At 39.9% G+C, this 25,799-nt stretch overlaps 3 protein-coding genes across 3 annotated transcripts in view; 2 read left to right on the plus strand and 1 right to left on the minus strand.

Moving 5' to 3' along the window:
- Positions 1-25,799, minus strand: part of sh2d3cb (SH2 domain containing 3Cb) — a 41,180-nt gene that overhangs the window by 4,553 nt on the left and 10,828 nt on the right. Inside the window, 8 exon segments of the mRNA XM_063898282.1 lie at positions 2,019-2,190; positions 3,369-3,484; positions 3,960-4,033; positions 4,036-4,425; positions 18,876-18,970; positions 19,608-19,993; positions 22,396-22,524; positions 24,250-24,289. Coding sequence (XP_063754352.1) covers positions 2,019-2,190; positions 3,369-3,484; positions 3,960-4,033; positions 4,036-4,425; positions 18,876-18,970; positions 19,608-19,993; positions 22,396-22,524; positions 24,250-24,289 — 1,402 coding nt within the window.
- On the plus strand, positions 8,021-17,639 carry LOC134874226 (UDP-glucuronosyltransferase 2A2-like). Its single transcript, XM_063898284.1, has 2 exons — positions 8,021-8,256; positions 15,692-17,639. Coding segments are annotated over exons 1-2 (1,584 nt in total). The 5' UTR covers positions 8,021-8,255; the 3' UTR covers positions 17,275-17,639.
- LOC134874227 (UDP-glucuronosyltransferase 2A2-like) lies at positions 8,047-14,776 on the plus strand. The gene is made up of 2 exons (XM_063898285.1): positions 8,047-8,256; positions 11,374-14,776. The coding sequence occupies exon 2, from the start codon at positions 11,388-11,390 to the stop codon at positions 12,966-12,968; it is 1,581 nt and encodes a 526-aa protein (XP_063754355.1). The 5' UTR covers positions 8,047-8,256; positions 11,374-11,387; the 3' UTR covers positions 12,969-14,776.

Consider the following 25,799-nt stretch of genomic DNA (forward strand, 5'->3'; position numbering starts at 1 on the left):
GAAATGTGTTCGATGGTTAATCTCAAGGAAAAAACATCTGTACAGGGATTTTACTTGATGTGATGCTAAGATTTATTTTAGTAAGAAAGTAAGAAGGTTTTTTAGTATTTAAAAGTATATCTATATACTTACACCTATCCTGACATGGGATAAGTGTAAGTAATGTTACACAACATTGCTCTGTTATCTCAATTCATGTTTTTTAAAGGGGGCAACATACAGCTCAGTGCACAATATATACAAAGTTGATCAAAAAGACACAAAATTGAATTTCATATCGGACAGTTACTTCCTCTGCTGCTATTAAGATAAGGAATCTTAAGACAGCTTACTTGACAAAAAGGACACAGTTAGGGTTAATAGGCAATCAAAGGTCATGTTCAAAGGTCATGTTGCAGTGTTATCAATGTAGAGTAGTGCTTTTTCGTGTTCATGTCCAGTGAGTAAAGGGTTATTCTTCAGGTTATAAAACACAAGGTTATTGTCCTTTAGGCTAGGCTACTTTCAAACTTGTTTAAAAAGCTAGAAGCTGTGACAGTAATACTGGTATGCCTGCATCATTTTTGTCACCAAATAAACAAATGCTGACGAAAGAAACACATCTGAACAAATTGATACTGGTATTATATTTGAGTAGCAAGGATCTCTGTGTCTTGATAACAATCCACTTCTCTTTTATATCCATCCAAGGCGGACATACTACCATGAACCCTGAAGAATCAAATTCAGATAGCTTGCATGTTTTTATTTGTAGCCTGCTAGCAAGCAGCGTGTGGTTTGAAATGCCCCACAGATAAACATAAAAAAACAAAACAACTATGGACCCACACTATCAACAAGATTTCAGTCTCTAGATTGTACTATTGTTGAGCACAGCCGTCTATCCCTGGATGAAACAAGTGTCTGTTTGTTTAAAAGTCAGCAATAACCATACAGTCTGAGGTAATAACAGCAGAACTGTACAGCGTATGTATTCTACATTTCTATGGTCAATTTAACAGAACGAGTGAAGTGAAATAACGTTGTTGGTAAAAGGCTGACGCATAAGACAAGGGATTCTTTGATTTTAAGAAAAATCTGTGAAACTAGTGTCTGCTACTGTTCTACCTGCTATTTGTAGACCTTACCACACCACCAATCTACGCCATTAATATGGTGCTAATCTTATATTTGCTTGTGTACAAACCATTTTAAATAGCTTTGTCGTTGGCGCCACCTGCCCACCAGCGAATATGTTGTCTGCTCCGTTACTTAACTTTTCTCTTGTTGTAGTGTGCTATTTATAATGTTATTTACTGATGGTAGATAAATGTGTGCTTATAAAAACTGTAACATGATGTGAACTTGAAAAACTAAATTGAATAGAGGAAGAATATTTATTGGTTATCATTAAATAAATCATACATTTGTTGTTGCTGTTCGTTTACTTTAAAAGGGGTCAAATTGTGCTTTTGTGGGTTTTCCCTTTCCTGTAGTATAGGTTACTGTATAGGTTTTTGTGGATGTAAATGGTCTGCAAAGGATATAATCCTGAAACGCCTCAATTGGACTCCTTTGTTTACTTCCGGAATATAGTGACATCATTATGTAACACCCGCTCTTCTTTTGGCTGGCGCTTCAACACATTGTACATGATAGGCTTAGGGGCAGAAAATCTCTAAGCAGTTGCCCAATCACCACAAAACTGGCTGGCCAATCAATAAGAGGAGACTGGGCTCTGGTTTCAGACAGAGGGTGAAAAGAGGTGCTGCAGCACAGGCAGTATGAGAAAAATAAAGAGCTTTTTGAACATTAAAGCATGGAGACATGTTCCAGTAGAGACAGAAAAATACTAATATGAACCTAATAGGGACCCTTTAAAAAAATGTTGCTAGGTACATGTACTCCTCTGCGCTTAATGACTAACAACGCCACTTACTGTAACTGTTGTAAATCACTGTGACTGACAGCCTCTCATGGCTAATTGCTTGATTTATTTTTAAGCAGATCACGTTGTAGGCTGTATGATGTATATTTACCTGCGGCAGCTCTAAAGCTCTCATGACGGCGGTGAAGCCAAACATGTTGCCCATGGTGCTCTTGAGCTCAGCTGCTATTTGGATGATTTTATGCAGCAGGCCCGCCCTCTCCTCAGTTGTTCCTGTGCAGCCCAACACATCTACAGCAAACATGATGGACATGGTTTGCAACCTGCAGAAAGAAGGAGTTTCTAAAGTTTAGCGAAACCACATTAATATGGTCATATCAGCCCTATTTCACCAGGAAGGAACATGACAAAATTTTTTGGGAGGGGAATATCGAGGTGGATGAAGAACTCCTTTACATTGTCTTCAATTATTGTATAACAAGTATTATCAGCTTAACTTGTCAGAATTCGTATATTGGGCAAATTTTAGATACTCTGTAGGTAAGTAGCATAATACTGCATAAGTGAATAAAATGTATCACTATGGGTGTTAAATAAATGTTGTGGAATTAAAAATATATCACTTGCCTGCAAAATGGAGTGAGACACTTATAAATAAGAGTAAAATAAAAGGTACAAGTATGTCGAAATAGCACTTAACTACGGTTCTTGGGCAAATGTAATTGTTAACTTCCAGCATTCCACCATAAAATCAAAACACCATCACATTCTGCTTATAATTCAATGGTAGAATACACTTGAGTGCACAGTGCTGTACAGTAAGAACATTTGAAACCAAGTTCTGAAATTAAAAGATTCTTAATTTGTTATTTTGGTTTAGGCATTTCCACCACCATTGTGTGAGGAACACTGGATGTCGGAGGAAGGACCCCGTTCAAAGAGTTGCTCAGTGCGCATGAAGCTAAAATGGCCTGACTCTAGAGAGCAAAAGTACCCGTATATGGGCCCATAGGGAATGTGGCTTGAGTTATCCTTGGGCACCGACTCCAATCTCCAACTCTTGGCTCAGTCAGTTGAAAGGAGAGATAAAATAGCTCTGGATTCGGCTTGTAGAGCAACAGTTTGGGGACAATGGTTTTACTGACTGACACATAAGTAGAAAATGTGCATCGAGGTCCGGCGCACTTCCTGTATGCTTGACTTCCACAGACTAGGGGCCATTCAAATTTACAATTTACCTGAAGGCCATGCTTGGGAGGGGTGCGCCAAAGGGTGTTCAGTTGGTGGCAATCTGCAAGCTCAACACTAGATGCAACTATATCTTACAGACTGGACTTTTAATGAATGTTTATAGGGGCTTTCTATACTCTGTCAAAGGTTATTTGTGACAATAAAGACACACCACCACTAAAAAATAGTGTATCCTCTGCTGGACCCAAATACTTGTTGAACAAGGTTGACTGGAGGTAGAAGGGTCCAGGATTTATGGATCGTTACTCACCTCTCCAACAGGTCCAGTCTCAACTTTTGGCCATGTGGCAACGTTAGCAACTCCATTCCTGAACTAACTCCCATCATCCTTTGCACCTCTGGAGTCACCCCCAGAATTTTTGCCACCTGGAAAACACATACACATGTTTATTGCTAGACTCCTGTATTGGGGTCATTAAACTTGGTTGGTGATTGATCTGAAAGCATCATGTAGAGCCCTTCATGTGTGATGTGTTGGATTTCTTTAGTTGGTGCCAACTGTATTAGCAATACAGAACACCTCATCATGTGTGATCACTTACTATCTGGCATTGTCATGTACACAGATTATGACTTCAAGTGTGGATTTAAACACAGCACTGACACACTTCATTAAGTTGTTATGCCTGACATGAAAGCAACAGAGTAATATGAGCATTCATTTAAAGTGGCGTTTGTGTTCACCTGATGTTTACTCTTTTTTTCTCTGGTTTTGTCTACAACGCAAACATACATTTAGCATGTAAGAGATATTTAGCATGCAACCGCTGCCTGCCACTCTTTTCATATTAAAATAGTAATGTAGCCAACGTTGAACAAAAGTATTGATCTTAGTTAGTACCATGCAGTCAGCCTTGGTGATATGTTTGGCTGCCGTCCTGGGGTCAACCTCCGCCAGCAGCTCCTTCACCCTCGCAGGATGCCCACCTCCAAAGGCTTATTCTCCTTAGGCATCAGTGGTGACTGGTACCTGTTCGGTTGGAAAGACGATACCGTCTCCACCACCGGCGAGAAGTAGAAGCCACTGTCCTCGGCCCTCAGTGGATCAACGCCCAATGACCCTTCCTCCACCCGCAGCCTCTCCACGTAGCTCTGGGGGACGGGCAACAGCTCGGTGTAGCAGCTTCCACCTTCATCAGTAGATGGGGATTCTAGGTTCAGATAAGGTTGGGATTCGTCGTTACACTGTCTGTTCAGGGTGCTGTTAGGAGAATGCAGGTTTCTGGCAGTGTCAGAACCCCTGGAGAGGGATGGGGATGGCGACATGCTGGCTACCCGGCTACTGCCAGGACTCCTAGTCTGTGGAGCTGGAGATGGAAGAAGAGAGGGAAAAGGGGTATATGAATGAACTTGAGTCCAATTGTAATCTCTCACCCTATCAACTGATAAGGTATCAGCAAGTATTATAATAAAAGAGGTCAAGTGGTCCTTACTTAAAGGTGCAATGTGTTGATCTGAGCCAGCTGTTCCAAAAATAATAGGAACATTTGGCATTTCACTTCTTTAATTGGGTCCAAGATAAATCGAAACTCGTATTTTATTTAAATGCTTTTGAATAACTTACAGAAATGCAACAATAAAGAAAAAATCCACAAAAGTGCTGAAACTATGAGGTGTTTCAAAAGTAACTGTGCTATCTTGAAATTATTTTCATGAGGCATTGGCCTATTGTTTACGTTACCAAGCTGGGTGTTAAATGAGGCACCAACAGTAACCTAGTTTTTACTCTCTGTGCTATGTTGTGTAAGATTGTTTAAAGACCTAAATACAGTTTGGCAGAAATGTTGCAGCCAGTAGAGCAGATAGCCAGGGGACAAGAGAAACCGCCAAAGCTGGCACTCGGCATTCGCATGCCTTAGTGATAGCCTGTGCATTGATCATTACAGCGAGTGGGAAGCAAGTGGGAAAATGTAACAAAGTCAACGCAGAAGTGCCAAATTCTGCAATTCCTAAAATGGTCACTTGAGGCTTGCTTGCTTGTGAGTATGTGTGATTTTGACTGATTTGTGTCATTGCTATAGTGTTGTAAGATGCAGTCACAAACCCTTATGGGTGTGTAGCATGGATGTATTGTAGGAAATGTTCTTTTATTCGAAGTCCAGGAGTAGATTTAAACGAAAATGAGGTGAAGCTCCTCGTATAAGTTTTAAAAGGATTATTTAATAAAAGGATGCAGCAGTAGGTTTTACAAAAGTTTCACAGCTGTGGCTCATATACCGGTACACGCGTCCACAGGCCGCTGACTGAGTGGAGCTCATCAGTAGTTACTGTCTGGCAGTCGGGGAAAAACTAAATCAATTTCACAATACAAACATCTTTTATAGAACCATCCCTTTCCGGTCATAAAATAAACAACTTCAAAATAAGACGAGCTCCGGTCTCGTCCTCTCATTGGTTAGTAGCGGGGTCTGGATCCTATTGGCCCCTTATCGTCACATGGGTTTTCCAGACTTCTATTGGCTCACGTCGTCGGGGGCGGGTCCTCCCAGGACGTCACCGTCGCCATCTTGTTGGCGTAGTCATGAAGCTCTCACCTACGATATTCCATTTTGCTGTAGTGAATGTAATATACATAATTCACCTCCTTCTTAAGTGTGGTTCTACACACTGTTGTTTCATGCCTGTAAGTATGACCGTTGGTTTATGCTTGAAAGTACAACTGTAAAAAGGGATCGTGGTCCCTTTAATTAATCTGTGTTTACGATGACGTGGAGCCCCATGCTTGTTGGTTTACAGGACAGCGCCATCTTGTTTTGTTATAACTTTGACTGTGTGATTAAACGAGACACGCATTCGTGTGCTCAACTGTAATGAACGTCTCCTGCGTTTCAATACGATCTCCACAATGCAATCCTTCTGAGGTTTATCAGTTATTAAACACGCAATAGTATTATTGCAGCATCAATGAGTGAGCGGTAGAGGCAGTGTGTTTAATATGTAACTCCACGCGTCCTTCTCCCCCTACAATACAATATTAGCTATGTGCTATCTGAGGCTAAAACCAACATCCGGTTACAAAATAAACTGTTTCAAAGTAAAACGGTTTTCAGAATAAGACGTGTTGTAGTTACACATAATATTGATTATTATTTCTTACAGTATGAAGAGAACTGGATACAGCATAGAAGGAGGGATCCTATCCATTCCTATCAAAGTTGCTCAATGGCGCAAGGCCTATCTTTCGAGGGCAAAAGTACTCGTATTTAGGCCCATAGAGGGTGTGCACTTGCATTTTGCTGAAGCTCCGTCTCCAGAACACAATTTCTCAGGCTGATTTCAATTCAGTCAAATGGGCGGAGAGAGAAACACTTTCTGAAAATGGCTTTAACCGTATTTTACAACTTTCAGACCATAATGATTTAAATAAGGGCTATAAAGGTGTTTATGCTGGGTAATTGATTTAGTTAAAAAATAGATTATCCGCTCATTTACAATTTCATTTCAATGGGAATTTTTGAACCGAATGACGTCACAGACTGCCACAGAAGTTGTAGTACCACCGTTAACCTCAAGATGGTCTCTTCTTAGATCAGCTCATTCTTAGTTTTATTATTTTTATAGAATTTAAAGACAAACAGAATAAAGCTGCGTTGTCATGATATGCGGTAAAACAGCTCTACGCTGCCCCTGCCATTGTGTTTTTATGGAGAGAGCTGTGTGGCCGACTCGGCCAAAGCGCTACTCATGGCATCAACCTGGTCAAAATTGTTACGGAGTGCTCCACTCAAGTTATCTGGCCAAGTTACCGCTAATGTTCCAATGCACAATCAATAAGGCAACAGCTGTATGTAGCGGCGCAAGCTTTCGTGAGAGGTAGCCATAAAAGCGAAACTTGACTAGCTGTCCACTGCAAGGCTCTGCGCACAACTTCACAGTGGGCAAACAGCAAATCGCAAATCATATGAAGGCAGCTTTCCGTTGACTGATTTTTAAGATGGCGGTGTGTGTAGACGCAGCGACCTCTTCTGTCCCGACCTTGCAGTGTTATTAGCAAATGTCTGCATCTGCTGTACACTTTATTATTTATTGTCTACTTAAGTGTTAGGAAATGTCTTGTCTTATCTGTAGTACCTGTGCACTTTACCTCTTGACTGTGGGATAGAGAGAAACGTTTTTTCAATTCCTTTGTATGTCTGGTACATGTGGAGAGATTGACAGTAAAGCTGACTTGGACTTTTTGACTTGGACTTTCAGGGTGCATTCAGAAGGATGTCGCTTTGAGCACCATTGTGAAAACTTCGGATATTCAGAGACTTCAGAAGGAATGTTAGTTACATTTTTTACTATAATTATTAATATTCAATAACACGTTTAGCTGGCTAACTCCTGAATAACCTCCTAGCATTAGCTTTAGCCTACACTTTCTAATGTATTTTCATTGATGCATTGTTACAGTCTACAGGCTATCATGGCTCATCATACTCATCTTTCATCCCCACTGATCAGCAAGAGGCACCATTTGTTTGATATAGAAATAAAAACGTATTTTTCTTCAAACAATTCATCAATTTAGGGTAGAGGGGTATTTACCCTTAAATGAAGCTGGTGTGTAGATCACATGAAGTGCAAGGGTAAAGTTTAAACTCAACAAACAAGGTTATGTAGTTCATGTATTACCACACTGTTTGGTTACAGGCCAATAACCCAGATTGCAAAACATGCCTAAAACGAATCTATCTACTGTATGTAGTTTAAATGTACATATTATTTAATTGAAATTATGCTTTCCAGATTTGCATCTTATTTCTTGGGATTCTTGGATTCATTCATTCAGTAAACATTCAGTGTTTACAGCATGGATAAGATGTAGGAAACGTGGTTTAATTTAGTTTATCATATTTATTTGCCACTGTTCTGTATCAACCTTCCCTCCACAGAGTTATCTCAGTACTACATCTTTATGTTCAAAGTCTGAGTTTGACACGTGAGACTGCCGTTGCTTTAGCTCTCCATTGTGTAACTGAACTGCTGCTGGATCCTGCCAAACACTCTCTGAACTTTTGTGCTGCTCAATCAATGCCCACACCACTTGAGCTGCTGATTCTCACAGAGCTGGATAACAGTCAGTCATCCGTTTGCTTTGAAGGAGGCTGGAGGCACAAACAAGCTTGTGAACTCTGTTGACCGGAACGCTCTCAGTAAGTGTTTGGGGCTAAAATAGGTATATGACTTATGGCTAATGATTTCAGTGAGTTATTTTTGTGTTCATGTAGCATGATGCGGGTATTACTGTGATGTATATGTGCATGCAAAGAGTATGAACCTAAACCCTAGAGTACTAGCAGATGAATGTTGCCTGGAGTTACAATGACTTCAAGATGTTTTCTATTGACAGCAGCTGAACAGCGCTTTTGGAATGCTTTGAACAGCATAGCTTCAACTCCAAGTGTATTATTTTAAAAGATAAGCTTATATACCATGACATAATTTCTAAGTTTCTAAGTTTGGATGAGCAAACCTGCAGCAACAGGAAAGCACAATGGGTCCCAGATTAAAATAACTTCATGTCCTAAGTACTTTAACACAGATCTTGCAACTGTCTCATGTTTCCTCTTGGCCGAAATGTCAGAGTCGGGAGCTTTTCTTTCCTTATGCAGAGTACATACATTTTTTACAATTCGTATTGGGCTTTTAAATGAATTGTTCTAAACGCTCCATTCTTCAAAAGTTATGCATATTTCTATTGTTGCTATAAAGAGCACACATCATAAAAGTATTAACCTTTACTCTCTTATATATAGAATATTTTGTATTTTTATAATCAAATGTATTTTTATTATTTGTATCATAAGAAGTAGTAAAAGTGGTTGTATTTCTTTACCATTTATTATTTTTTTCATCTTCAGTAGTAGCATATAAGTACTATCTTTGAGACAAATTAAACTGAATTATTTATATACATATTTGAAGCTAGATACAGCTCAAAGATGTGGCTCTTTGCACCATAATGAAATAAGCTTGCTTGACATTTGTCCTTGTAAGCACAATAGGCATCTGCTATTAAATATACCCTTCCTAGTTTAAAACCTATTATTACTGACACACAAAGCTGTGAAACATGAGAGAGAGAATATTCACCACATCAAAACAGCTTTTGTAAAACTACTAGGAATACGCGGCAGGAATTCCCACCCAGTGTGGTTGTATAATCTGTGAATCAGGAAGTTATGTAAGACATGCACTGTGCCTTAGATGGCTGCAAATCCTTCATGGGAAGCCTTGTAATGGTGTGACTCTGCTTTTTTTTGGCTGCACCCTTGAAACTACTAACAGGCACACTCTAGTCTAAACGGTTAGTGTTTTTAATCCTCAGAGCTTGATAAAGGTTGCTGTTGAGTAAGGATCAATAATCAGGTGCACTTGAGCTGGCAAGACATAGAATGCATTTAGCTTAATCGATCAATCTAAGAAATTAGGAATCAAAAGTAATAAGCGGGTAACCATTTGCATATACATTTGCATAGGCTGCTGCCCCTGCCAGCCTATGTCAGTGTGAACCTCTGTTTGGGCATCCAAAATGGTGCTAAAAACAGGCCATCTGTGCATGTGAGGAACTTTATTTTCCAACCCTATATATTATGCTTGTTTTTTTCATGCAGGTGTGCATAACGGTTCTATTTGACATTTAGCCGTGATAAAAGTGTAACTAATCAGATGTACAGACTTAATGAAGGTATGTGCTATATGACAGAAGTTTGTTCTTGCTGTTTAAAAACCTTTTCCTACATTTTCCAGAGGTAATTGAAAACATATTTTATTAAATGAATACATTCTAAACATAGTTTACACAACAAGGAATTTAGTGCCCCTTTTCCTTTGACGTAATCATGTGAGCTTTTAATTGTCAAACACAAGAACAAAGTGCCCTTTTGCGAACTGAAATTTCACCTACAACTCTTCTTTCCACCAAAATTAGTTGGAAATCATCTGAGGTTGAAAAGAAATCATTCACACACATATGCAAAACATACAGTAATTCTCTGGTTATTTTAAAGTTTCTCTGAATTATATCTAAAATAACCAAGGGTCAATTGAGCCTGTTGTCTGGAAGCTGATAACTCATAACCAGTGTTGGGTGTAACAGAGTTACAGTAATGAATTACTGTTTGCTGTAACTCAGTAATATAACGCATTACTTCTGAAATGTGGGTAATATAATACCTGTTACAATTCTCAGTAACGCAGTTACAACACACTTTAACCTGAAATGATGTGGTGTTTAGTTTCTAAGAATTCACAAACATCGCAAGACATTGCGACACCAGAGGAATAATCGTGCCGGTAGAATAGTAACTCAGTAAGCCTGTTTACTGTTGGTTAAGAAGGCTGCAGAAACAGATTTGCAATGCAGAGCTGCAGGCTCACAATGGAGAGCTGCAGGCTCACATTGCAGAGCTGCAGGCTCACAATGCAGGCCAAAGCAACAGAAGGTAACTTTCTCTGTGTCTGCTGGTTGAACCCCGAGAAGTTCAGAGACTCGTGGCAGAGTGTTGAAGATCTGCAGCCTCTGTCCTCTGTGAAATCGCCGGCTTTTAGAAAGCTTGTCAGCCAAATCTCCGTTAACACACCAATGACCAGGTGAGCCAACGTTGCCACAGAGATTCGTTCATATACAGCAGGTCACAGGGCCGTGCAGAGGCTCCACTAACATTTTATTAATAACAAACAGAGACGTCATGTTACCGGTATCACATATTATTCAGCCCACTTAAACGGAGCATGAGTTTAATTTCAGCATACTGCCATAGATAGCTTTAATTAATGAGCTGCAATAAACTACATTTTAGCATAAAGCCATACTTTTGAGGTTATTTTGGTGAAAGTAACTCAAAGTAATGCAAAGGTAGTGTAACGCATCACAGTTCAGAGACAGTAATAATGTAATGTAACTTATTACTTTAAAAAGACTGTTATAAGTTATATGCTGTATTACATTTTGGAAGTAACTTGCCCATCACTGCTCATAATTCATTGCTAAGCAGTTTTGATGAGGACACTGCTTGCAGTCTCTCAACAATCCTTAACCTTTTGGATATTCTAAATCTTTATCTAACCAATATCTTATTATTAGGGTTAGAACCTCTGCAACATGGTAAGTCGAGTCCTCTTTTAAACTCCTAGCCATAGTTTGCAAATGGGTCTAGCTACCAGTTTTATGTTTAGTTATTTGTTAAGCTAAAGCATAGGTTTGATATTCAGAAATGTAAAGCCTTTTTAAGTTCTTCGAGATCTAACATTATCACATGTCTTGTCAGATTATCTTTCAGAGATGTACCGACCAATCTTGGTGGCACTTGCAGTGCTGCTCTCCTCTTCACCCTTGGTCAATTCAGGGAAAGTCTTGGTGGTCCCTGTGGATGGAAGCCATTGGGTCAACATGAAAGTCCTTGTGGAAGAGCTTCACTCCAGAGGTCACGACATCACAGTTATAAGGCCATCAGACAGCTGGTACATCAAGACAGAGTCCCCTTATTACAAGTCCATCACAATAAATTCTTCTGCTGGCTTTGATGAGGAAGGCTTTGGGATCTTTGTTAACAAAATGCTGACCATGCGTCGAGAAGGTGCTTCAATTTGGGCGCGATTATCCCTGGAGTATGAACTGGTGGAACAGTTCTATCAGATGAATAAGCAAATAATTTCAATGGTAGGGGAGATGTTCGAGAATACTCAACTGATGCAGAGCCTGAATGATGCCAAGTATGAATTAGTTCTGACAGACCCTGCGATTGGTGCAGGGGTGCTGATTGGTCATCGTTTGGGTCTTCCGCTTGTCCTCAATGTGAGGTGGACTGTTCAGGGCGAGGCACATCATGCAATTGCACCTTCCCCATTTTCCTATGTCCCAATACCAGGGGCAGAACTGACTGACAAGATGACTCTTCTCCAGCGGGTCAAGAACTTAACATGCTTTTTCTTCACTTGTTTTCAAACTTGGTATGTAACAGATTCAAACTACAAACCCTTTGTTCAGCGATACTTTGGAAATGATGTTCATTACATGGAGCTTTTTCAGGCAGCAGACATCTGGCTAATGAGGAACGATTTTACCTTTGAGTTTCCAAGACCCACAATGCCAAACATTGTCTACATGTCAGGATTTCAGTGCAAACCCTCCAAGCCCCTGTCTAAAGAATTAGAAGACTTTGTTCAGAGCTCTGGTGAACATGGTGTTATCGTTATGACATTGGGAACCCTGGTGGCAGAACTTCCTGAGGACATTACTGAGGACATTGCCGCTGCTTTTGCCCAACTTCCTCAGAAGGTGATCTGGAGACACAAAGGCAAAAGGCCATCAACCCTCGGAAACAACACCTTACTTTTGGACTGGTTACCTCAAAACGACCTGCTGGGTCACCCCAAGACCAGAGTGTTCGTGGCCCACGGAGGCACCAATGGAATCCAGGAGGCCATCTACCACGGTGTACCCCTTGTGGGCCTGCCCCTCATGTTCGACCAGCCGGACAACTTCTTTAGGATGAAAGCAAGAGGTGTGGCTCAAGTCCTGGACATTGCAACTGTCAACAAAGACAACTTCCTGGAGGTGCTGAAGGAGGTACTCTATGATCCAACATACAGGGAGAAGATGAGGGTGCTGTCTAACCTGCACAGAGACCAGCCCATGAAACCACTGGACAAGGCCATGTTCTGGATCGAGTTTGTGATGAGGAACAAAGGAGCGGCCCATCTAAGGACAGAGTCGTACAAGATGTCTAAGATCCAGTACCACTCGATCGATGTGGTTGTATTTTTGCTGGCAGTTGTTTTTCTAGTTTTTGCAGTTTTTATTTATGCAGTTAAGGTTTTGTGGCAAATATTTTTTGCCAGAAAAAAAGTCAAAAAGGAATGATTAATGTGCTGCAAGATCTTTGTCTCACATGATATCTGGATGCTGACTTGTATCAGTATCAAGTATTTTGCTGAGTGTTTAGGGTTGAGGGCAGTTTACACACTATATACTTGCTAGACTTACCTAGAAGTCTATAACTTGACTTATGCCAAAGAAGTAATGTTTATGTGCTATTCGTTTGGATGTGCACAACTTATTTGAAACACTTCTTGCAGGTTTTTGGGAAAATACAAAACGGCATTTTTTTATTAAATGACATAGGACTTTATTTATAAAAACTATCACCTGGGTCTGGGCAATGATTTAATATTCATTATGATTTTAAGTGATGATCTGTTGTTTCATGTTTTCCAAATCATGATTTCAGGCTGTAAATAAAAACTGGCAAAAAAATCAAATACATTTTAATAGTTTGTTCTGATGTATTGCACAACAGTGGAATAAAGCTTTACAAAGGATTAGTTATTTTACATGTACTTTTTCTTACATCCAAGGATCCTAATCAATGAATTATCACATGCCACCATTCCGGAAATATATATATTGAAAAAATGACCTCCTAGCGTTTTCCTCTTTTATACATCATTTATACACGGTTCTTTATTCACTTGAACATGTATATAAAGTATTCAAACATAATGACTATAATAAAGTGTGAAAGAAAGATATATAGCAATAACCACTACAGTAAAAAAACACAATAAAATCTTAATCAAATGAATAAATTCTGAATATTGTTTACAAAACAAGCAATTCATGTTGTAATCTTTGTCCAGTCTGGTATCAAAAATCTTATAATTTGTTGGAATATTCCCTTTAAAGTTGTGTTTTCTGCTTGAAAATAGAAAACAAGGGATTAACTTTACAAAATAAGATAAAGATAAGATTCACTTTATTGATCCCAATTTGGGCTTTTTTTCGTCATAGCGGCATGTTGAAAGGCATTGCACATAATGTGAAATTGATCACTTTACATGGGTTATTATTTCAATTGACTTTTTATTCCTAATTTCTAGTGCAGATTAACATCTACCTGAAAAATAATATGCAATAATATATAGCATTGAAATGTACAGCTTCGCTAAAGCTTGAATGGTCGGGCCTCTTTCAAAAATCAGTACAGCTTTTTCAAAAGCTTTGACAATCCTGTACAATTGAAGCTACTGCGCTATGTATTATTCAAATACAGTAGACTACAATACTGCAAGGTACTCCATATAAATAGGATATAGCCTATAAAATATATTCTTGTTGACAAAAACATCAGTAGAGCAAAAAAGCTACTAAGACTGGAGTTGGTTTCAGTGCATCCTTTAACATTTGACAGGCGTAAAAATCAACTGAAGTTATCAATGACTATCAAAAAATACCTCATAAACTATATAAAAAATGTCCCTATGTTGTCATCTTTTAAAAATGTCATGATCCTGGTTTCGTGTCTGTCATGTCTTTGTGTTGTGTGTTTTATTTTGAAATGTTTTCTCCTCTTGTGTCAGGTTACGTTTCACTCCCTGTCTATAGTTTCCTTCCTTCCCCTGATTGTGTCATTGTGTTCACCTGTTGCCCCTGGGTTTCTCCTCCCCTCTCCAGCTGTGTGTTGTTTAGTGATTAGCCTTGTGTATTTAGTCTTGGTTCCCCTTTTGTCTCTTGTTCGGTCGTCGTCGTTTCCTACCTGGTCCTGTACCTGTTACCTGCCTGTTCCTGCCTGTCCGTCTGTCTGTATCCTCTGGTTAGAGTTGGTGTGGTTATTTTTTGGTTGAATGTACAGCTTTAATTTAAATAAAGCTCGCCTTTTGTTTGGACCCATACCTGCCTCCCATTCATTTTATTGCACTTGGGTCCTGTTTCCCCACACCCTGACAGTACGACCGAACCAAGGATGGACCCAGCAGCATGTTTGGACGATGAGCTGGTGGAGTTTTCATACCAAGTTTTGTGTGTTTTGGGAAAATGGAGGAAAGCAGTTTCTAAAGAGGCTCAAGATAAAGCTCTCCTTCGTGCACGCCGGGAAGTGGCAGAGAAGCCATGGTTTGTGAGCTCACTGACGGAATATTTAAGGACATTTGTCACTTCCCCAGAAAGCCTGCACCCTATCCTGAAACCTTGTGTCACACAGCAGTGACGCTTTCGGCTCAAGCTGCAGCCAAGCCTCGTGCAGCCAAGCTTCCGGCTCAAGTTTCGGCCCTAGCAGCCATGTTTCCAGCTACGTTCCTGCCGACTCCGGCCTCTGCCTTGCCCCCGGGTCGTCTGCCCGAATCCCGCCTCTGGATTTTTTGGTTGAACGTACAGCTTTAATTTAAATAAAGCTCGCCTTTTGTTTGGACCCATACCTGCCTCCCATTCATTTTACTGCACTTGGGTCCTGTTTCCCCATACCCAGACAAAAAAGCCCAAAAATAAAACTTTTCTAGGCTCCTCTTTTCCATAAGCTAATTATTTTTAAATCATTTGTATAGGAATGATCGTGATCCAAGATTTTAATCCAAATTAGCGGGTTGATCACTTTAATAATGCTCACTTTTGAGCTGGTACACTATATTAAAATGTTCATAGGTGGCACAGACCTTTCTAAAAATATGAAGTGGCTGAAATGGTGTTCTCTTTTTGTATTGTAAGTTGTGTTGTTGGTTAGGTTGGTGCACATGTTTGAACTTGACAACTTCAAGCCTTGATGATAGAGAAAAATCTAATATTGTTTTATTGCTTGTCAAAATCTCTTTCAGTGATGTACCGACCGGCTTTGGTGGCACTTGCAGTGCTGCTCTGCTCTTCACCCTTTGTCCGTGGAGGTAAAGTCTTGGTGTTCCCCTTGGATGGAAGCCACTGGATCAACATGAAAGTCCTTGTTGAGGAACTTCACTCCAGAGGTCATAAAATCACATTGTTGTGGCCATCTGACAGCTGGTACATCAAGCAAGAGTCTCCTTACTATGAGTCCATCACTATTGGTTCTTCTATTGATTTTGATAAGAAATGCTTTGAGTCATTTGCAAACACAATGATAAACATGCGGCGGGAAGGAGCTTCACTTTGGTCTCGTATATCTCTGGAGTGTGAGATGGCAAACCAGTTTTCTCAGATGCACAATCATCAGGTTCAGATGGTAGGGGAGATGTTTGAGAATACCCAACTGATGCAGAGCTTGAAAGATGCCATGTATGATTTGGTTTTGACAGACCCTGCACTTGGTGGAGGGGTGTTTCTTGGTCACCGTTTGGGTCTTCCACTTGTTTTCACTGTGAGGTGGACTGTTCAGGGGGATGGTCATGATGCAATTGCCCCTTCCCCATTGTCATATGTCCCAATGCCAGCGTCAGAGATGACTGACAAGATGACTTTTACTCAAAGGGTCAAGAACTTAATTATCTATCTCTTCACACAGTTTGGAATTTGGTATATCACATATTCAAACTACACACCATTTGTTCAGCATTACTTTGGAAATGATGTTGATTACATGGAACTTTTTCAGGCAGCAGACATCTGGCTAATGAGGAACGATTTTACCTTTGAGTTTCCAAGACCCACAATGCCAAACATTGTCTACATGTCAGGATTTCAGTGCAAACCCTCCAAGCCCCTGTCTAAAGAATTAGAAGACTTTGTTCAGAGCTCTGGTGAACATGGTGTTATCGTTATGACATTGGGAACCCTGGTGGCAGAACTTCCTGAGGACATTACTGAGGACATTGCCGCTGCTTTTGCCCAACTTCCTCAGAAGGTGATCTGGAGACACAAAGGCAAAAGGCCATCAACCCTCGGAAACAACACCTTACTTTTGGACTGGTTACCTCAAAACGACCTGCTGGGTCACCCCAAGACCAGAGTGTTTGTGGCCCACGGAGGCACCAATGGAATCCAGGAGGCCATCTACCACGGTGTACCCCTTGTGGGCCTGCCCCTCATGTTCGACCAGCATGACAACTTCTTCAGGATGAAAGAAAGAGGTGTGGCCCAAGTCCTGGACATTGCAACTGTCAACAAAGACAACTTCCTGGAGGTGCTGAAGGAGGTACTCTATGATCCAACATACAGGGAGAAGATGAGGGTGCTGTCTAACCTGCACAGAGACCAGCCCATGAAACCACTGGACAAGGCCATGTTCTGGATCGAGTTTGTGATGAGGAACAAAGGAGCGGCCCATCTAAGGACAGAGTCTTACAAGATGTCTAAGATCCAGTACCACTCGATCGATGTGGTTGCATTTCTACTTGCAGTTATATTGCTAGTATTCACAGTTTTTATTTATGCAGTTAAGGTTTTGTGGCAAAGTTTGTTTTCTAGAAGCAAAGTCAAAAGTGAATGATGAATATACTGCTATATGCGTAGTCGGCCATTTTTGTAAACATTTATATTTTGTAACTAGTCCGAACTGTATTAAGAGTTTTGAACAGGTCTTGCATTGGTATCCTAACATGCTTTAGTGTGTGTATACAGGTTTTAGAAAATGTTCTTGATATAAAAAATATATTATTATTTCATTAAAAGCTGTATCCTACGATTGTCTGTTACTAACACTGGGGGGAGGATTACTTGGTTTTTAGCTTTGATATAATGTTGTTGTGTGATTGTTTCACGGATCTATGTGTCTATCAGAAGGTAAAAGGACAGGACATGTTGTGAAATGAATAATAATCAATATCATTTTTGTTCAATAAAGGAATAAATAAAGGGTGACAAACTACTATTCTGTTCCTTGAAGGGGGTGTTACTGTAACCTACTGTAGAAGCTTATTGGTATCTTCTTACATTGCTCATATAGCCGAATAAGTCCCGAGGTATTGTAATCACGTAGCACCTGCAGGATATTCACATTCTCCTTGAGGTCTCTCTTTATTCTCACACGTGTATTTAGCATTACCCTGTTGTCTTTTTAAAGATAAGTTAAGAGTTGTTTAGGGAGACATGAAAAACAGAGGGGTATGACAACAAGGTGCAGTACATTTTGGTTATGTGGTGAGTGCCATTGAGGCCTGAATCTACAATGTGTAAGATAAGGCCAGAATTTTGGTTTAAAAAATGTCCCACATTATCAAGTGAATATGAAGACGTTAGAAAGCTGACGTTATGTCAAATACTATACTCAAACAAATCTACTAAAATTAGCATGCTTAGCAGAGCTTGGTGTAGTAATACCACTTTTTTGTTCTAGAGGTGATAGTGTCTCAATGTGAGGTCCAGTATACCCTGAGTTCTGACAACTAAGAAAAAGTGCCGATCCAAGGGTTTATCAGTAATACATCCATGATACATGTTTTTTAATTGGATTCAATCCAGAAAATGGCAGAAAATACATTTTATAGATCAGGTAGATTAGGGGGATGATGAACGGACACGCCCCACAGCTGCTTAAGCAAATCCAGAGTTGAGATAAAGGGCCATAGCTTCTTCGTGTTAGCCACTTGGCTTCTACATTAGCTTCACAGTTGGCCAGAAATAACTTACCATAATACCTTTATAAATATATTTATGAGACTTGCTCAATGACAATTGTGATTCATGTATCTGAAAAGCCATCTGCATGTCTGCTGTCACTGTTATTATTACATAACGTTTAAGTTGAATGCAGCTGCTTGAAGCACTTTGGAGTGTGAAATACTGGAGGACTGCCCTGACTTCCCAACTGATCAGGAAACTTTCTGTTGCCAAAACACAGGCCAACGCCACCAATAAATATTATGAGATTCTATGGTGTTTTTTGATCTGTTGTTAGAGTTAGATTAGTTTGGCGGAAGTTTATCTGGCCAAAAGTCAAACTGACAAAGGGCACTTTAATGATCGGTTGTTGGTTCTGGGGAATTTACAGTCACTGATGATTCATGATTTAACTATCTTATGGGTTGTGCTTCTACTGTGAGCATGGCAACAAAAATGAAGAAAAAGAGTTTAGTATGGGATGAAACTCACTGTTGTAGACATTAGAGCATTCTGCAGCAGTCAGCAGAGGACGGACATCCTGCTCCCTGTTTTCATCTGACTCCCTGTGGTGGAGAGAGGAATGACTGCATGGAGACACAAAGAGAGAGAGAATTTTTTAACTGTTTCTGATTAATCAAATGTTATTGAAATGGAGATATGTCTGTGTATCATGATGCTTTAATGACACTTTGTTACTTCCTCTACGTGTTGATACTTTTCTACACTAACCAACACACAAATATTAAAGGGTATTTTGGGGGTTTCCCTTTCCTGCAGTGTGTTATGAGGCGTTTTGAGCATGTAAATGGTCTCCCAAAGTTTCTCTCCCCCCACCCCCCCCACCCCCCACCCCCCACCCCCCCCCTCGAAACGCCTGACATTACTATGTAACGCTCCAAAACTTTGTACCTGATAGGCGAAGGGGCAGGATTTCTCTAAGCAGTTTAACAATCACAACAGACCTGGCCAACTAACCAATCAGAGCAGACTAGGCTCTGGTTTCAGACTGAGGGTGAAAAGAGGTGCTGCAGGCAGTATGAGAAACATAAAGAGCTTTTTGAACATTAAGGCATGGAGACATGTCCCAGTAGAGACACTAAATAAAAATATGATACCTTCTGTATTAAGCATAAAAGGGCCCATTTAATTCTATCGTGAGTTTCTTGATTTTTGATATGATGCCATATGAAAAGAAAGTGATGTATGTCAGTGAAATGTTACCTTTTCGGACAGACTCTCTCCTCACTGTCATTCTGCGGTGCTTGGTGGCTTGATGGTGGGCTGAAAGCAGTGCAGAAGGCCGTCTGCAGGTAACTGAGAGGCAGCGTCCTGTTCAGTGGGCACTGAATCTGAGCCCCGCTCCACTTGGTCAGAGCCGCTTTGCTCCCCACGTAGAAGTGAACAAGAGCCGGCAAAGAGTCAAAGGATTCGTCCTCCAGGCTGTACCGCACCCGGGTGTACGTCTCACTGGACTGAACCAGCGTCTTTCTGACGACAAAGTGAAGTGTTTTCTGCTCCCAGTGGCACGTGAGGACGAAGTCGCCCTGACAGGACTGAGAGTCTCTGAGGAGGAAGTCACCGTGATTCACCACCAGACTTTCGGAAACCTGTGCAAAAATGTATACTTTTTAAAATAGAAATACAAACATTTTCACAGATAATTGAAACTGCATAATGGGTGTGGTCAGGACTTTGGCAACTTTACACCAACTTTTATTCATTTTTTATGTTGAGTGTATTTAAAGATGCTGCCACTACTACTTGTTTGTGTTTATGCTGGTAAACAAGAAGATAAATCATTCATGTTTACAACACACCTATAAAAATACCAAGAATGAAAATCCACGTATAATTCAGTATTAATGACAAAATATTTATTATAGCAGGGATGAATAGAGTTTGACACCAACTCCTCAGATAAATGTTGACTCCCTCACTGCCTTTTGGAATACTTATAAAATTAAAAAGACTTGGGGGGGGTATTGAAAGATTGTTTTTTTGGAAAGTTTCTGGTTGTTGTAACACATTTGCCACTGTAAACATGACTTTGAAAATGGAAAATGTTGATCAAATATTACCTCAAATATCACAAAATGAACAGTAATAGGGAAACACAATTTCATAACACAAGTGACAAAGATCTGTAGATGGAGTGGAACCACAAAATCAAATCTCCAAACATCGTACCTTTTTTTCTTGAATTTAATTGATTTATTATTGTTTATATTTTAAAGTATCTTTTTTTATGTATTATGATTATTATTTCTATTTATTAGTTTATAAATTCGAAGAAATGTAACTTTGTAACATGTTGAAATCTTAAATGTCGAGCATTTAAACCCCCAGTTACTGAATGATGTTTTGATTTATGGCTTTGCATACTTTACTGGACATTTCAGTCCCTGATAACAATTTACCCAAAGGACATAAACTTAAAATGTATATTCAATAAATAAATCCATTTTTGCAGGAATTCTATTTAAGTGTTGTTTCTATTATTTATTTATTTTAAAAAGGAGTAATTCAAACTATCAGCTTTCCAGTTAATTAAAGCCTTTACAACTGCTCATCTTTGCTCTCCCTCACACTTTGGATTTTTCAAAATAGAAAAGAGGCCCAATATTATTCAACTGCATTTACAATGTCACTTGTGGATCCCTGTTTTTTCACATATTTGATCAATCTAGATTTACAAAACAAGCTCTTGCATTCCATGAATGTAATCGGCTGGTGTTTGAACAGAGCTCCCTCTTGAGTTGAAACCACTGTATTACTCTGATTCATGATAGTCGAATAGGGAAAAACTAAAAAACAACTCTTATGTGCTGTTTTAATGTAAAACTAAATTTAAACGTGATGTCCTGACAGCTAGCTTTGTTTTGGACCCTTATAACATTAAACTTTTCATTAAGAGGCGTATGCTGCACCTTCCTAAATGTAAAAAGGTGATATTAAGGTGCTTTAGTGGCTTGCTGGCTGAAACAAGCTACAGCACTTACAAATAAAACAAAATAAAAGCATTTAAATAAATAAGTTGACAAGTTTGTGTCGCAAAAAGTGTGTTTGTACTTGTATTACAAAGTGGGTATATTTAATTGGTAAGTTTTTTCACTGAGGACTCACTTAACATTTAAGGATAAACATTTGGACGTCATATTGTAAGTTCTAAATTGAGACTTGGGTTAAGTTTTTGGTTTATATTATGGGTGTATGGTTAGGGTTAGGGTTAGGATAATCCTTCATGTAACAAACCCAAGTAAATGCAATGTCCTCCAAAGTTAAAAACATAAATCATGTGTTTATTTGTCATGGATAGATGACATTAGACCCGTACCAACAAGGGAAAATTGAAATGACCAAAGAGAAACAAAGGCCCAATTCCAAACCACACCCTAGCCACTCCCACTCTGTGATGGACAGAACTCCGCCTGAAGTCATACTCGCAGCTGAATGAGGCTCCCTTCTTTCAGGTGGAGGGTGTAAATACAGCGGCAAGCTTTGTAAAAAACTTCCCCCCTCTCTTGTAAGTTTTCGTAACAACGGTTTCAAATCAGAATATCGACAAAAAAATTCAATAATAACTAATACAAAACTAATGGCATTTCTTCCTTTGCAAACCTGTTTTGGTTTTAAAATATTATAAGCTGCTTGGTTTTCACAACAGTCCTTGTAAGTATACACAACCTTCTAATTACATTCCCACGTTGACATAAGAGGTATCTGTATGACGATAATTACCGTGTATCTTGTTTTACGCAGTTCACCAGTCTAAATGTTTGCAGGAAGTGTTTGTAACAACATAAACATTTGTTTGCCACAGAACTTGTTTTCTGCAATATTCCTAAATCCAGTGGGAAAATCCCTTTCGTTTTTTTAGGAAACATTGCAGTGCTACCTTCCGGTTTGGACTACAAAAATACGTCATCACTGCATCACCGTATTTTGATTTCAATAACATTGTCATTAACTGTGCAGCCCTAGTGTGTGTTTGTGTGTGTTTGAGGCATACCTCCCAGGGGATTGGTCCATGGTACCAGGCGTGGCTCTTCAGGTTGCTGCTGCTCAGTTTCAGCTCCTCCTCCAGCTGCTTCCTCAGCTTCTCGGATGGTGGCTCCAACCAGAACTTGTCTTTGGAGAACTTGAAGGGCATCACAGGCGCACAATCAGACACAAAAACCCAACAAAACAAAGTGCAAATATTAGAGCATTCATGTCGCATCTTCTTGATTTGGAACGGAAAATCAGAGGCCATCTCTACTGTCGCATTGCTGCGGCTTCTTTTGTGCAAAGTCCCTTGAAATGTTCGTCCTTTGCGAGATCAAGAATTGTGGGTGAATGTAGTCAAACCGCAGCCTTTATCTGCTCCGTTGTTGTGTGAGTATGCATGTGTGTTAACAGGGAGGACAAACGGGGGTGTGGTGGGAGGAAGGACTGCTCTGGCATTTCCACACTGGCATCAGCACTGGCGACACCAGGGGCCCCAGACCCAGACCCATACTGGAGTCTTGGTTCGGTTGCCGTGGCAACGTCATTGTGCATGGGGGTCATCACTCAGTGGTGCTTTGTCTGACGCGTCTTTATACAAATAGAAAAAAAATGAAGATACTGTATATCAAGAGGTTACGCCGGCAGCAGGCTGGGAATGCTTTTGTTTAGGGAGACACACACACACACACACACACACACACACACACACACACACACACACACACACACACACACACACACACACACACACACACTCCACTTACTGTCATTACACCGTTTTATAGGTGGCATGTTTTTCTCCTCAACACCTCCCAACCCTCCCTTTCTTTCCCAGAATGGTTTGTCCCATTGGTGCGTGAATCAAGGGCTGGGCCCCGGGCCAGGTCCACTTCAAAACAACATAGAAGAATGTGTGTATATACCGTGTGTGTGTGTGTTTGTCTGTGAGTGTGTTTGGGAGTGGGGAAAAGACCTGGAAGCCACTAATGAATTGCTTTAATTTCATTAGCTATATCATTCATTGCCAGCTTGTGCCTTTTAGACAAGTGTGTTTGTCAAGTATCCAATTATAAGTCAATGAACTGGAAATTCTCTGTGTGTGTTTCTTTCCACCTTTTTCCAGGCAGAGCTGCCGAGCGAATTGAGGCCGTTGAGGTTACCAGGGGCAACCGCAGCCGCTTCAAAGCTTTTCATCCGCAAAGAACCGCATTCCCCGAGCCTTTTCTGTCACCCGTCCTAATTGAATTAGAGTGCCTTATGTAGAGGATCATAGCAGTTTTAACTTAAAGTGGGCCTATTTTGCACATTTTTAGGCTCATTTTGTGTCTCTACTGGGACATGTCTCGATGCTTTAATGTTCAAAAAGCTCTTTATTATTCTCATACTGCCTGTGCTGCAGCACCTCTTTTACCCTCTGTCTGAAACCAGAGCCAAGTCTGTTCTGGTTGGTTTGCGGGCCGGCTTTGATGTGATTGGTCAACCATTTAGAGCTGTCCTGCCCCTTGGCCTATCACGTACAATGTGTTGTAACGCTAGCCAATAGAAGTGCAGGTGTTACATAGTGATGTCACTCTGTTATGGAAGTAAACAAAAGGAGTCCAATGGAGGTGTTTCAGGCCGGGGGGGATGAACTCCCACTGGATAGAACTTGGGGATTTTAGCATTTGCAGACCACTGACATTCACTAAAACGAATATATAACACCCCAGTTAGCATAATAGGGCCTCTTTAACATTAACTGAGAATGATGCTACCCCAGGGAACAGAAAGTGTCAGAGGAGAGGAAATGATAATAAGCTTCACGGCAACAGGAAGCAACATTAAAAAAGATAAGAATGAAAATAGATTATAAAGGTCATGTACAGAGGAAGCTTACCTTCACGTACTCTCCGCTGTTGTCTGTTTTGTTCCACTGACTAAAAAAATGACAGAAACACAAAATAAGTTTACATCAAAAACACGAGGTATTTGTTCAAAGTGTCTTTTGTTGATTGCTCTTTTATATTTTTAAAGGCTTAGACAGCCGGGGGTAAAGGGTGGAATTAATTCTGATTGGAGGCATACTACAGTATACTTGTATATTTTCTCCAAAGAAGTATGTTATTTGGAGAAAATCATAATGAAAACATTGATTCACTTAAGTGAACAGATCGAACCAAACATGAGAGTTCGAAAGAATATACTTAAAGAGTAAATCAATACATTTTTAGGAAGTCTTTTCAATTTTGGTTTGTGGATATCTGGAAATAAATCATTTATAATAAATAGCAGTCAAATGTGTATATAAGCTCCATAAGTGAGTCAGTATGACAACAGATTTGGTTTAACACTAATCTGCTGCATCAGGATTGTGTGGGTGGATTTTAATCAGATTTGACTGACGATGGCCTCTCCATGGCAACATAAACTGTGATCAGATTTAAGTTTTTCCTGCTCAATTCTGGTTGGTGTGTGGAAAGTTCCAGTCAGTCATATTTTGAGATTTGTTCGATAAATTAGTCATTTTTTAATGCTTTACGAATGCTGAATGATATATTACCAAAAAACACATGAGCATATCTCTGGTAAAATCAAAGGTAATGTGGTTATTTTTAGTTGATACATTGCCTATTCACATATCTGTCCAATAAATTGCCTAATCAAGACAACAAAAACGATAAAAGTGGTTTTAATCTGAATCACAAGCAGAGAAAATGTAAACATCACAAATGTGACTAAATATTTGATGAAATCTTTCAAATTTGGTGAACCTTAAATACCCCACCCTAAGTGCTTTGAAAGCAGTTGTAGTAGGAGCAGCATTACAGAAGAGGCAGAACATGCTGTTTTCTGACTGACCTGTTGCACAACTCTCTGTTAATGCAACACACCCAGCAACAACTTGCCAACAACAAACTTCTCCAGGGAGGATGGGTGAATATTTCTGCGGCTGTGTGAAACGTCATATCTGCTCAAAAGACGTTTTTTAAGGACGGAAGCAAAGAAAACTTCTTTTGTCCCCGGATGTCAATCAAGTAATCATGCCAGCTGGCTTGTCACCAGGTCTGAAGGCTCTGGGAGTCAAACACTTTTAACTCGTGTTATAAAAAGAGGAAAACAAATTGCGTAGTCTCTCTCTGACAGTGAAACGGCACGTTGACAATGTGAAACTTTTTTGGTTGACTTCTTCCTCAACATGCCACATTTTTCCATGAGTATCATCAAGGGAGGTGACCTTTTGTTTCCAAACACAAACTCTGAGAGCACACACAATCGTACACACACACAGATGTGAACACACAAACAGTCAGAAGCTACATTCACAAACGTTATGCTTGATTTTAAATCCGGGTGGCTTGTACTTGGGTAGAGTTTATCGAGCGATATCAGAAAAACAATTATTTTTAATTACTTCACGATTAGAGTCTTAAGGAAGTGCCTTAATTT

Source organism: Eleginops maclovinus, chromosome 12, assembly GCF_036324505.1.
Source record: "Eleginops maclovinus isolate JMC-PN-2008 ecotype Puerto Natales chromosome 12, JC_Emac_rtc_rv5, whole genome shotgun sequence".
NCBI classification, from domain to species: Eukaryota; Metazoa; Chordata; class Actinopteri; order Perciformes; family Eleginopidae; genus Eleginops; species Eleginops maclovinus.

What these genes read in the sequence shown, in the direction of transcription:
- LOC134874227 (XM_063898285.1), top strand. Translation starts at nt 11,388, where the DNA reads ATGTACCGACCAATCTTGGTGGCACTTGCAGTGCTGCTCTCCTCTTCA.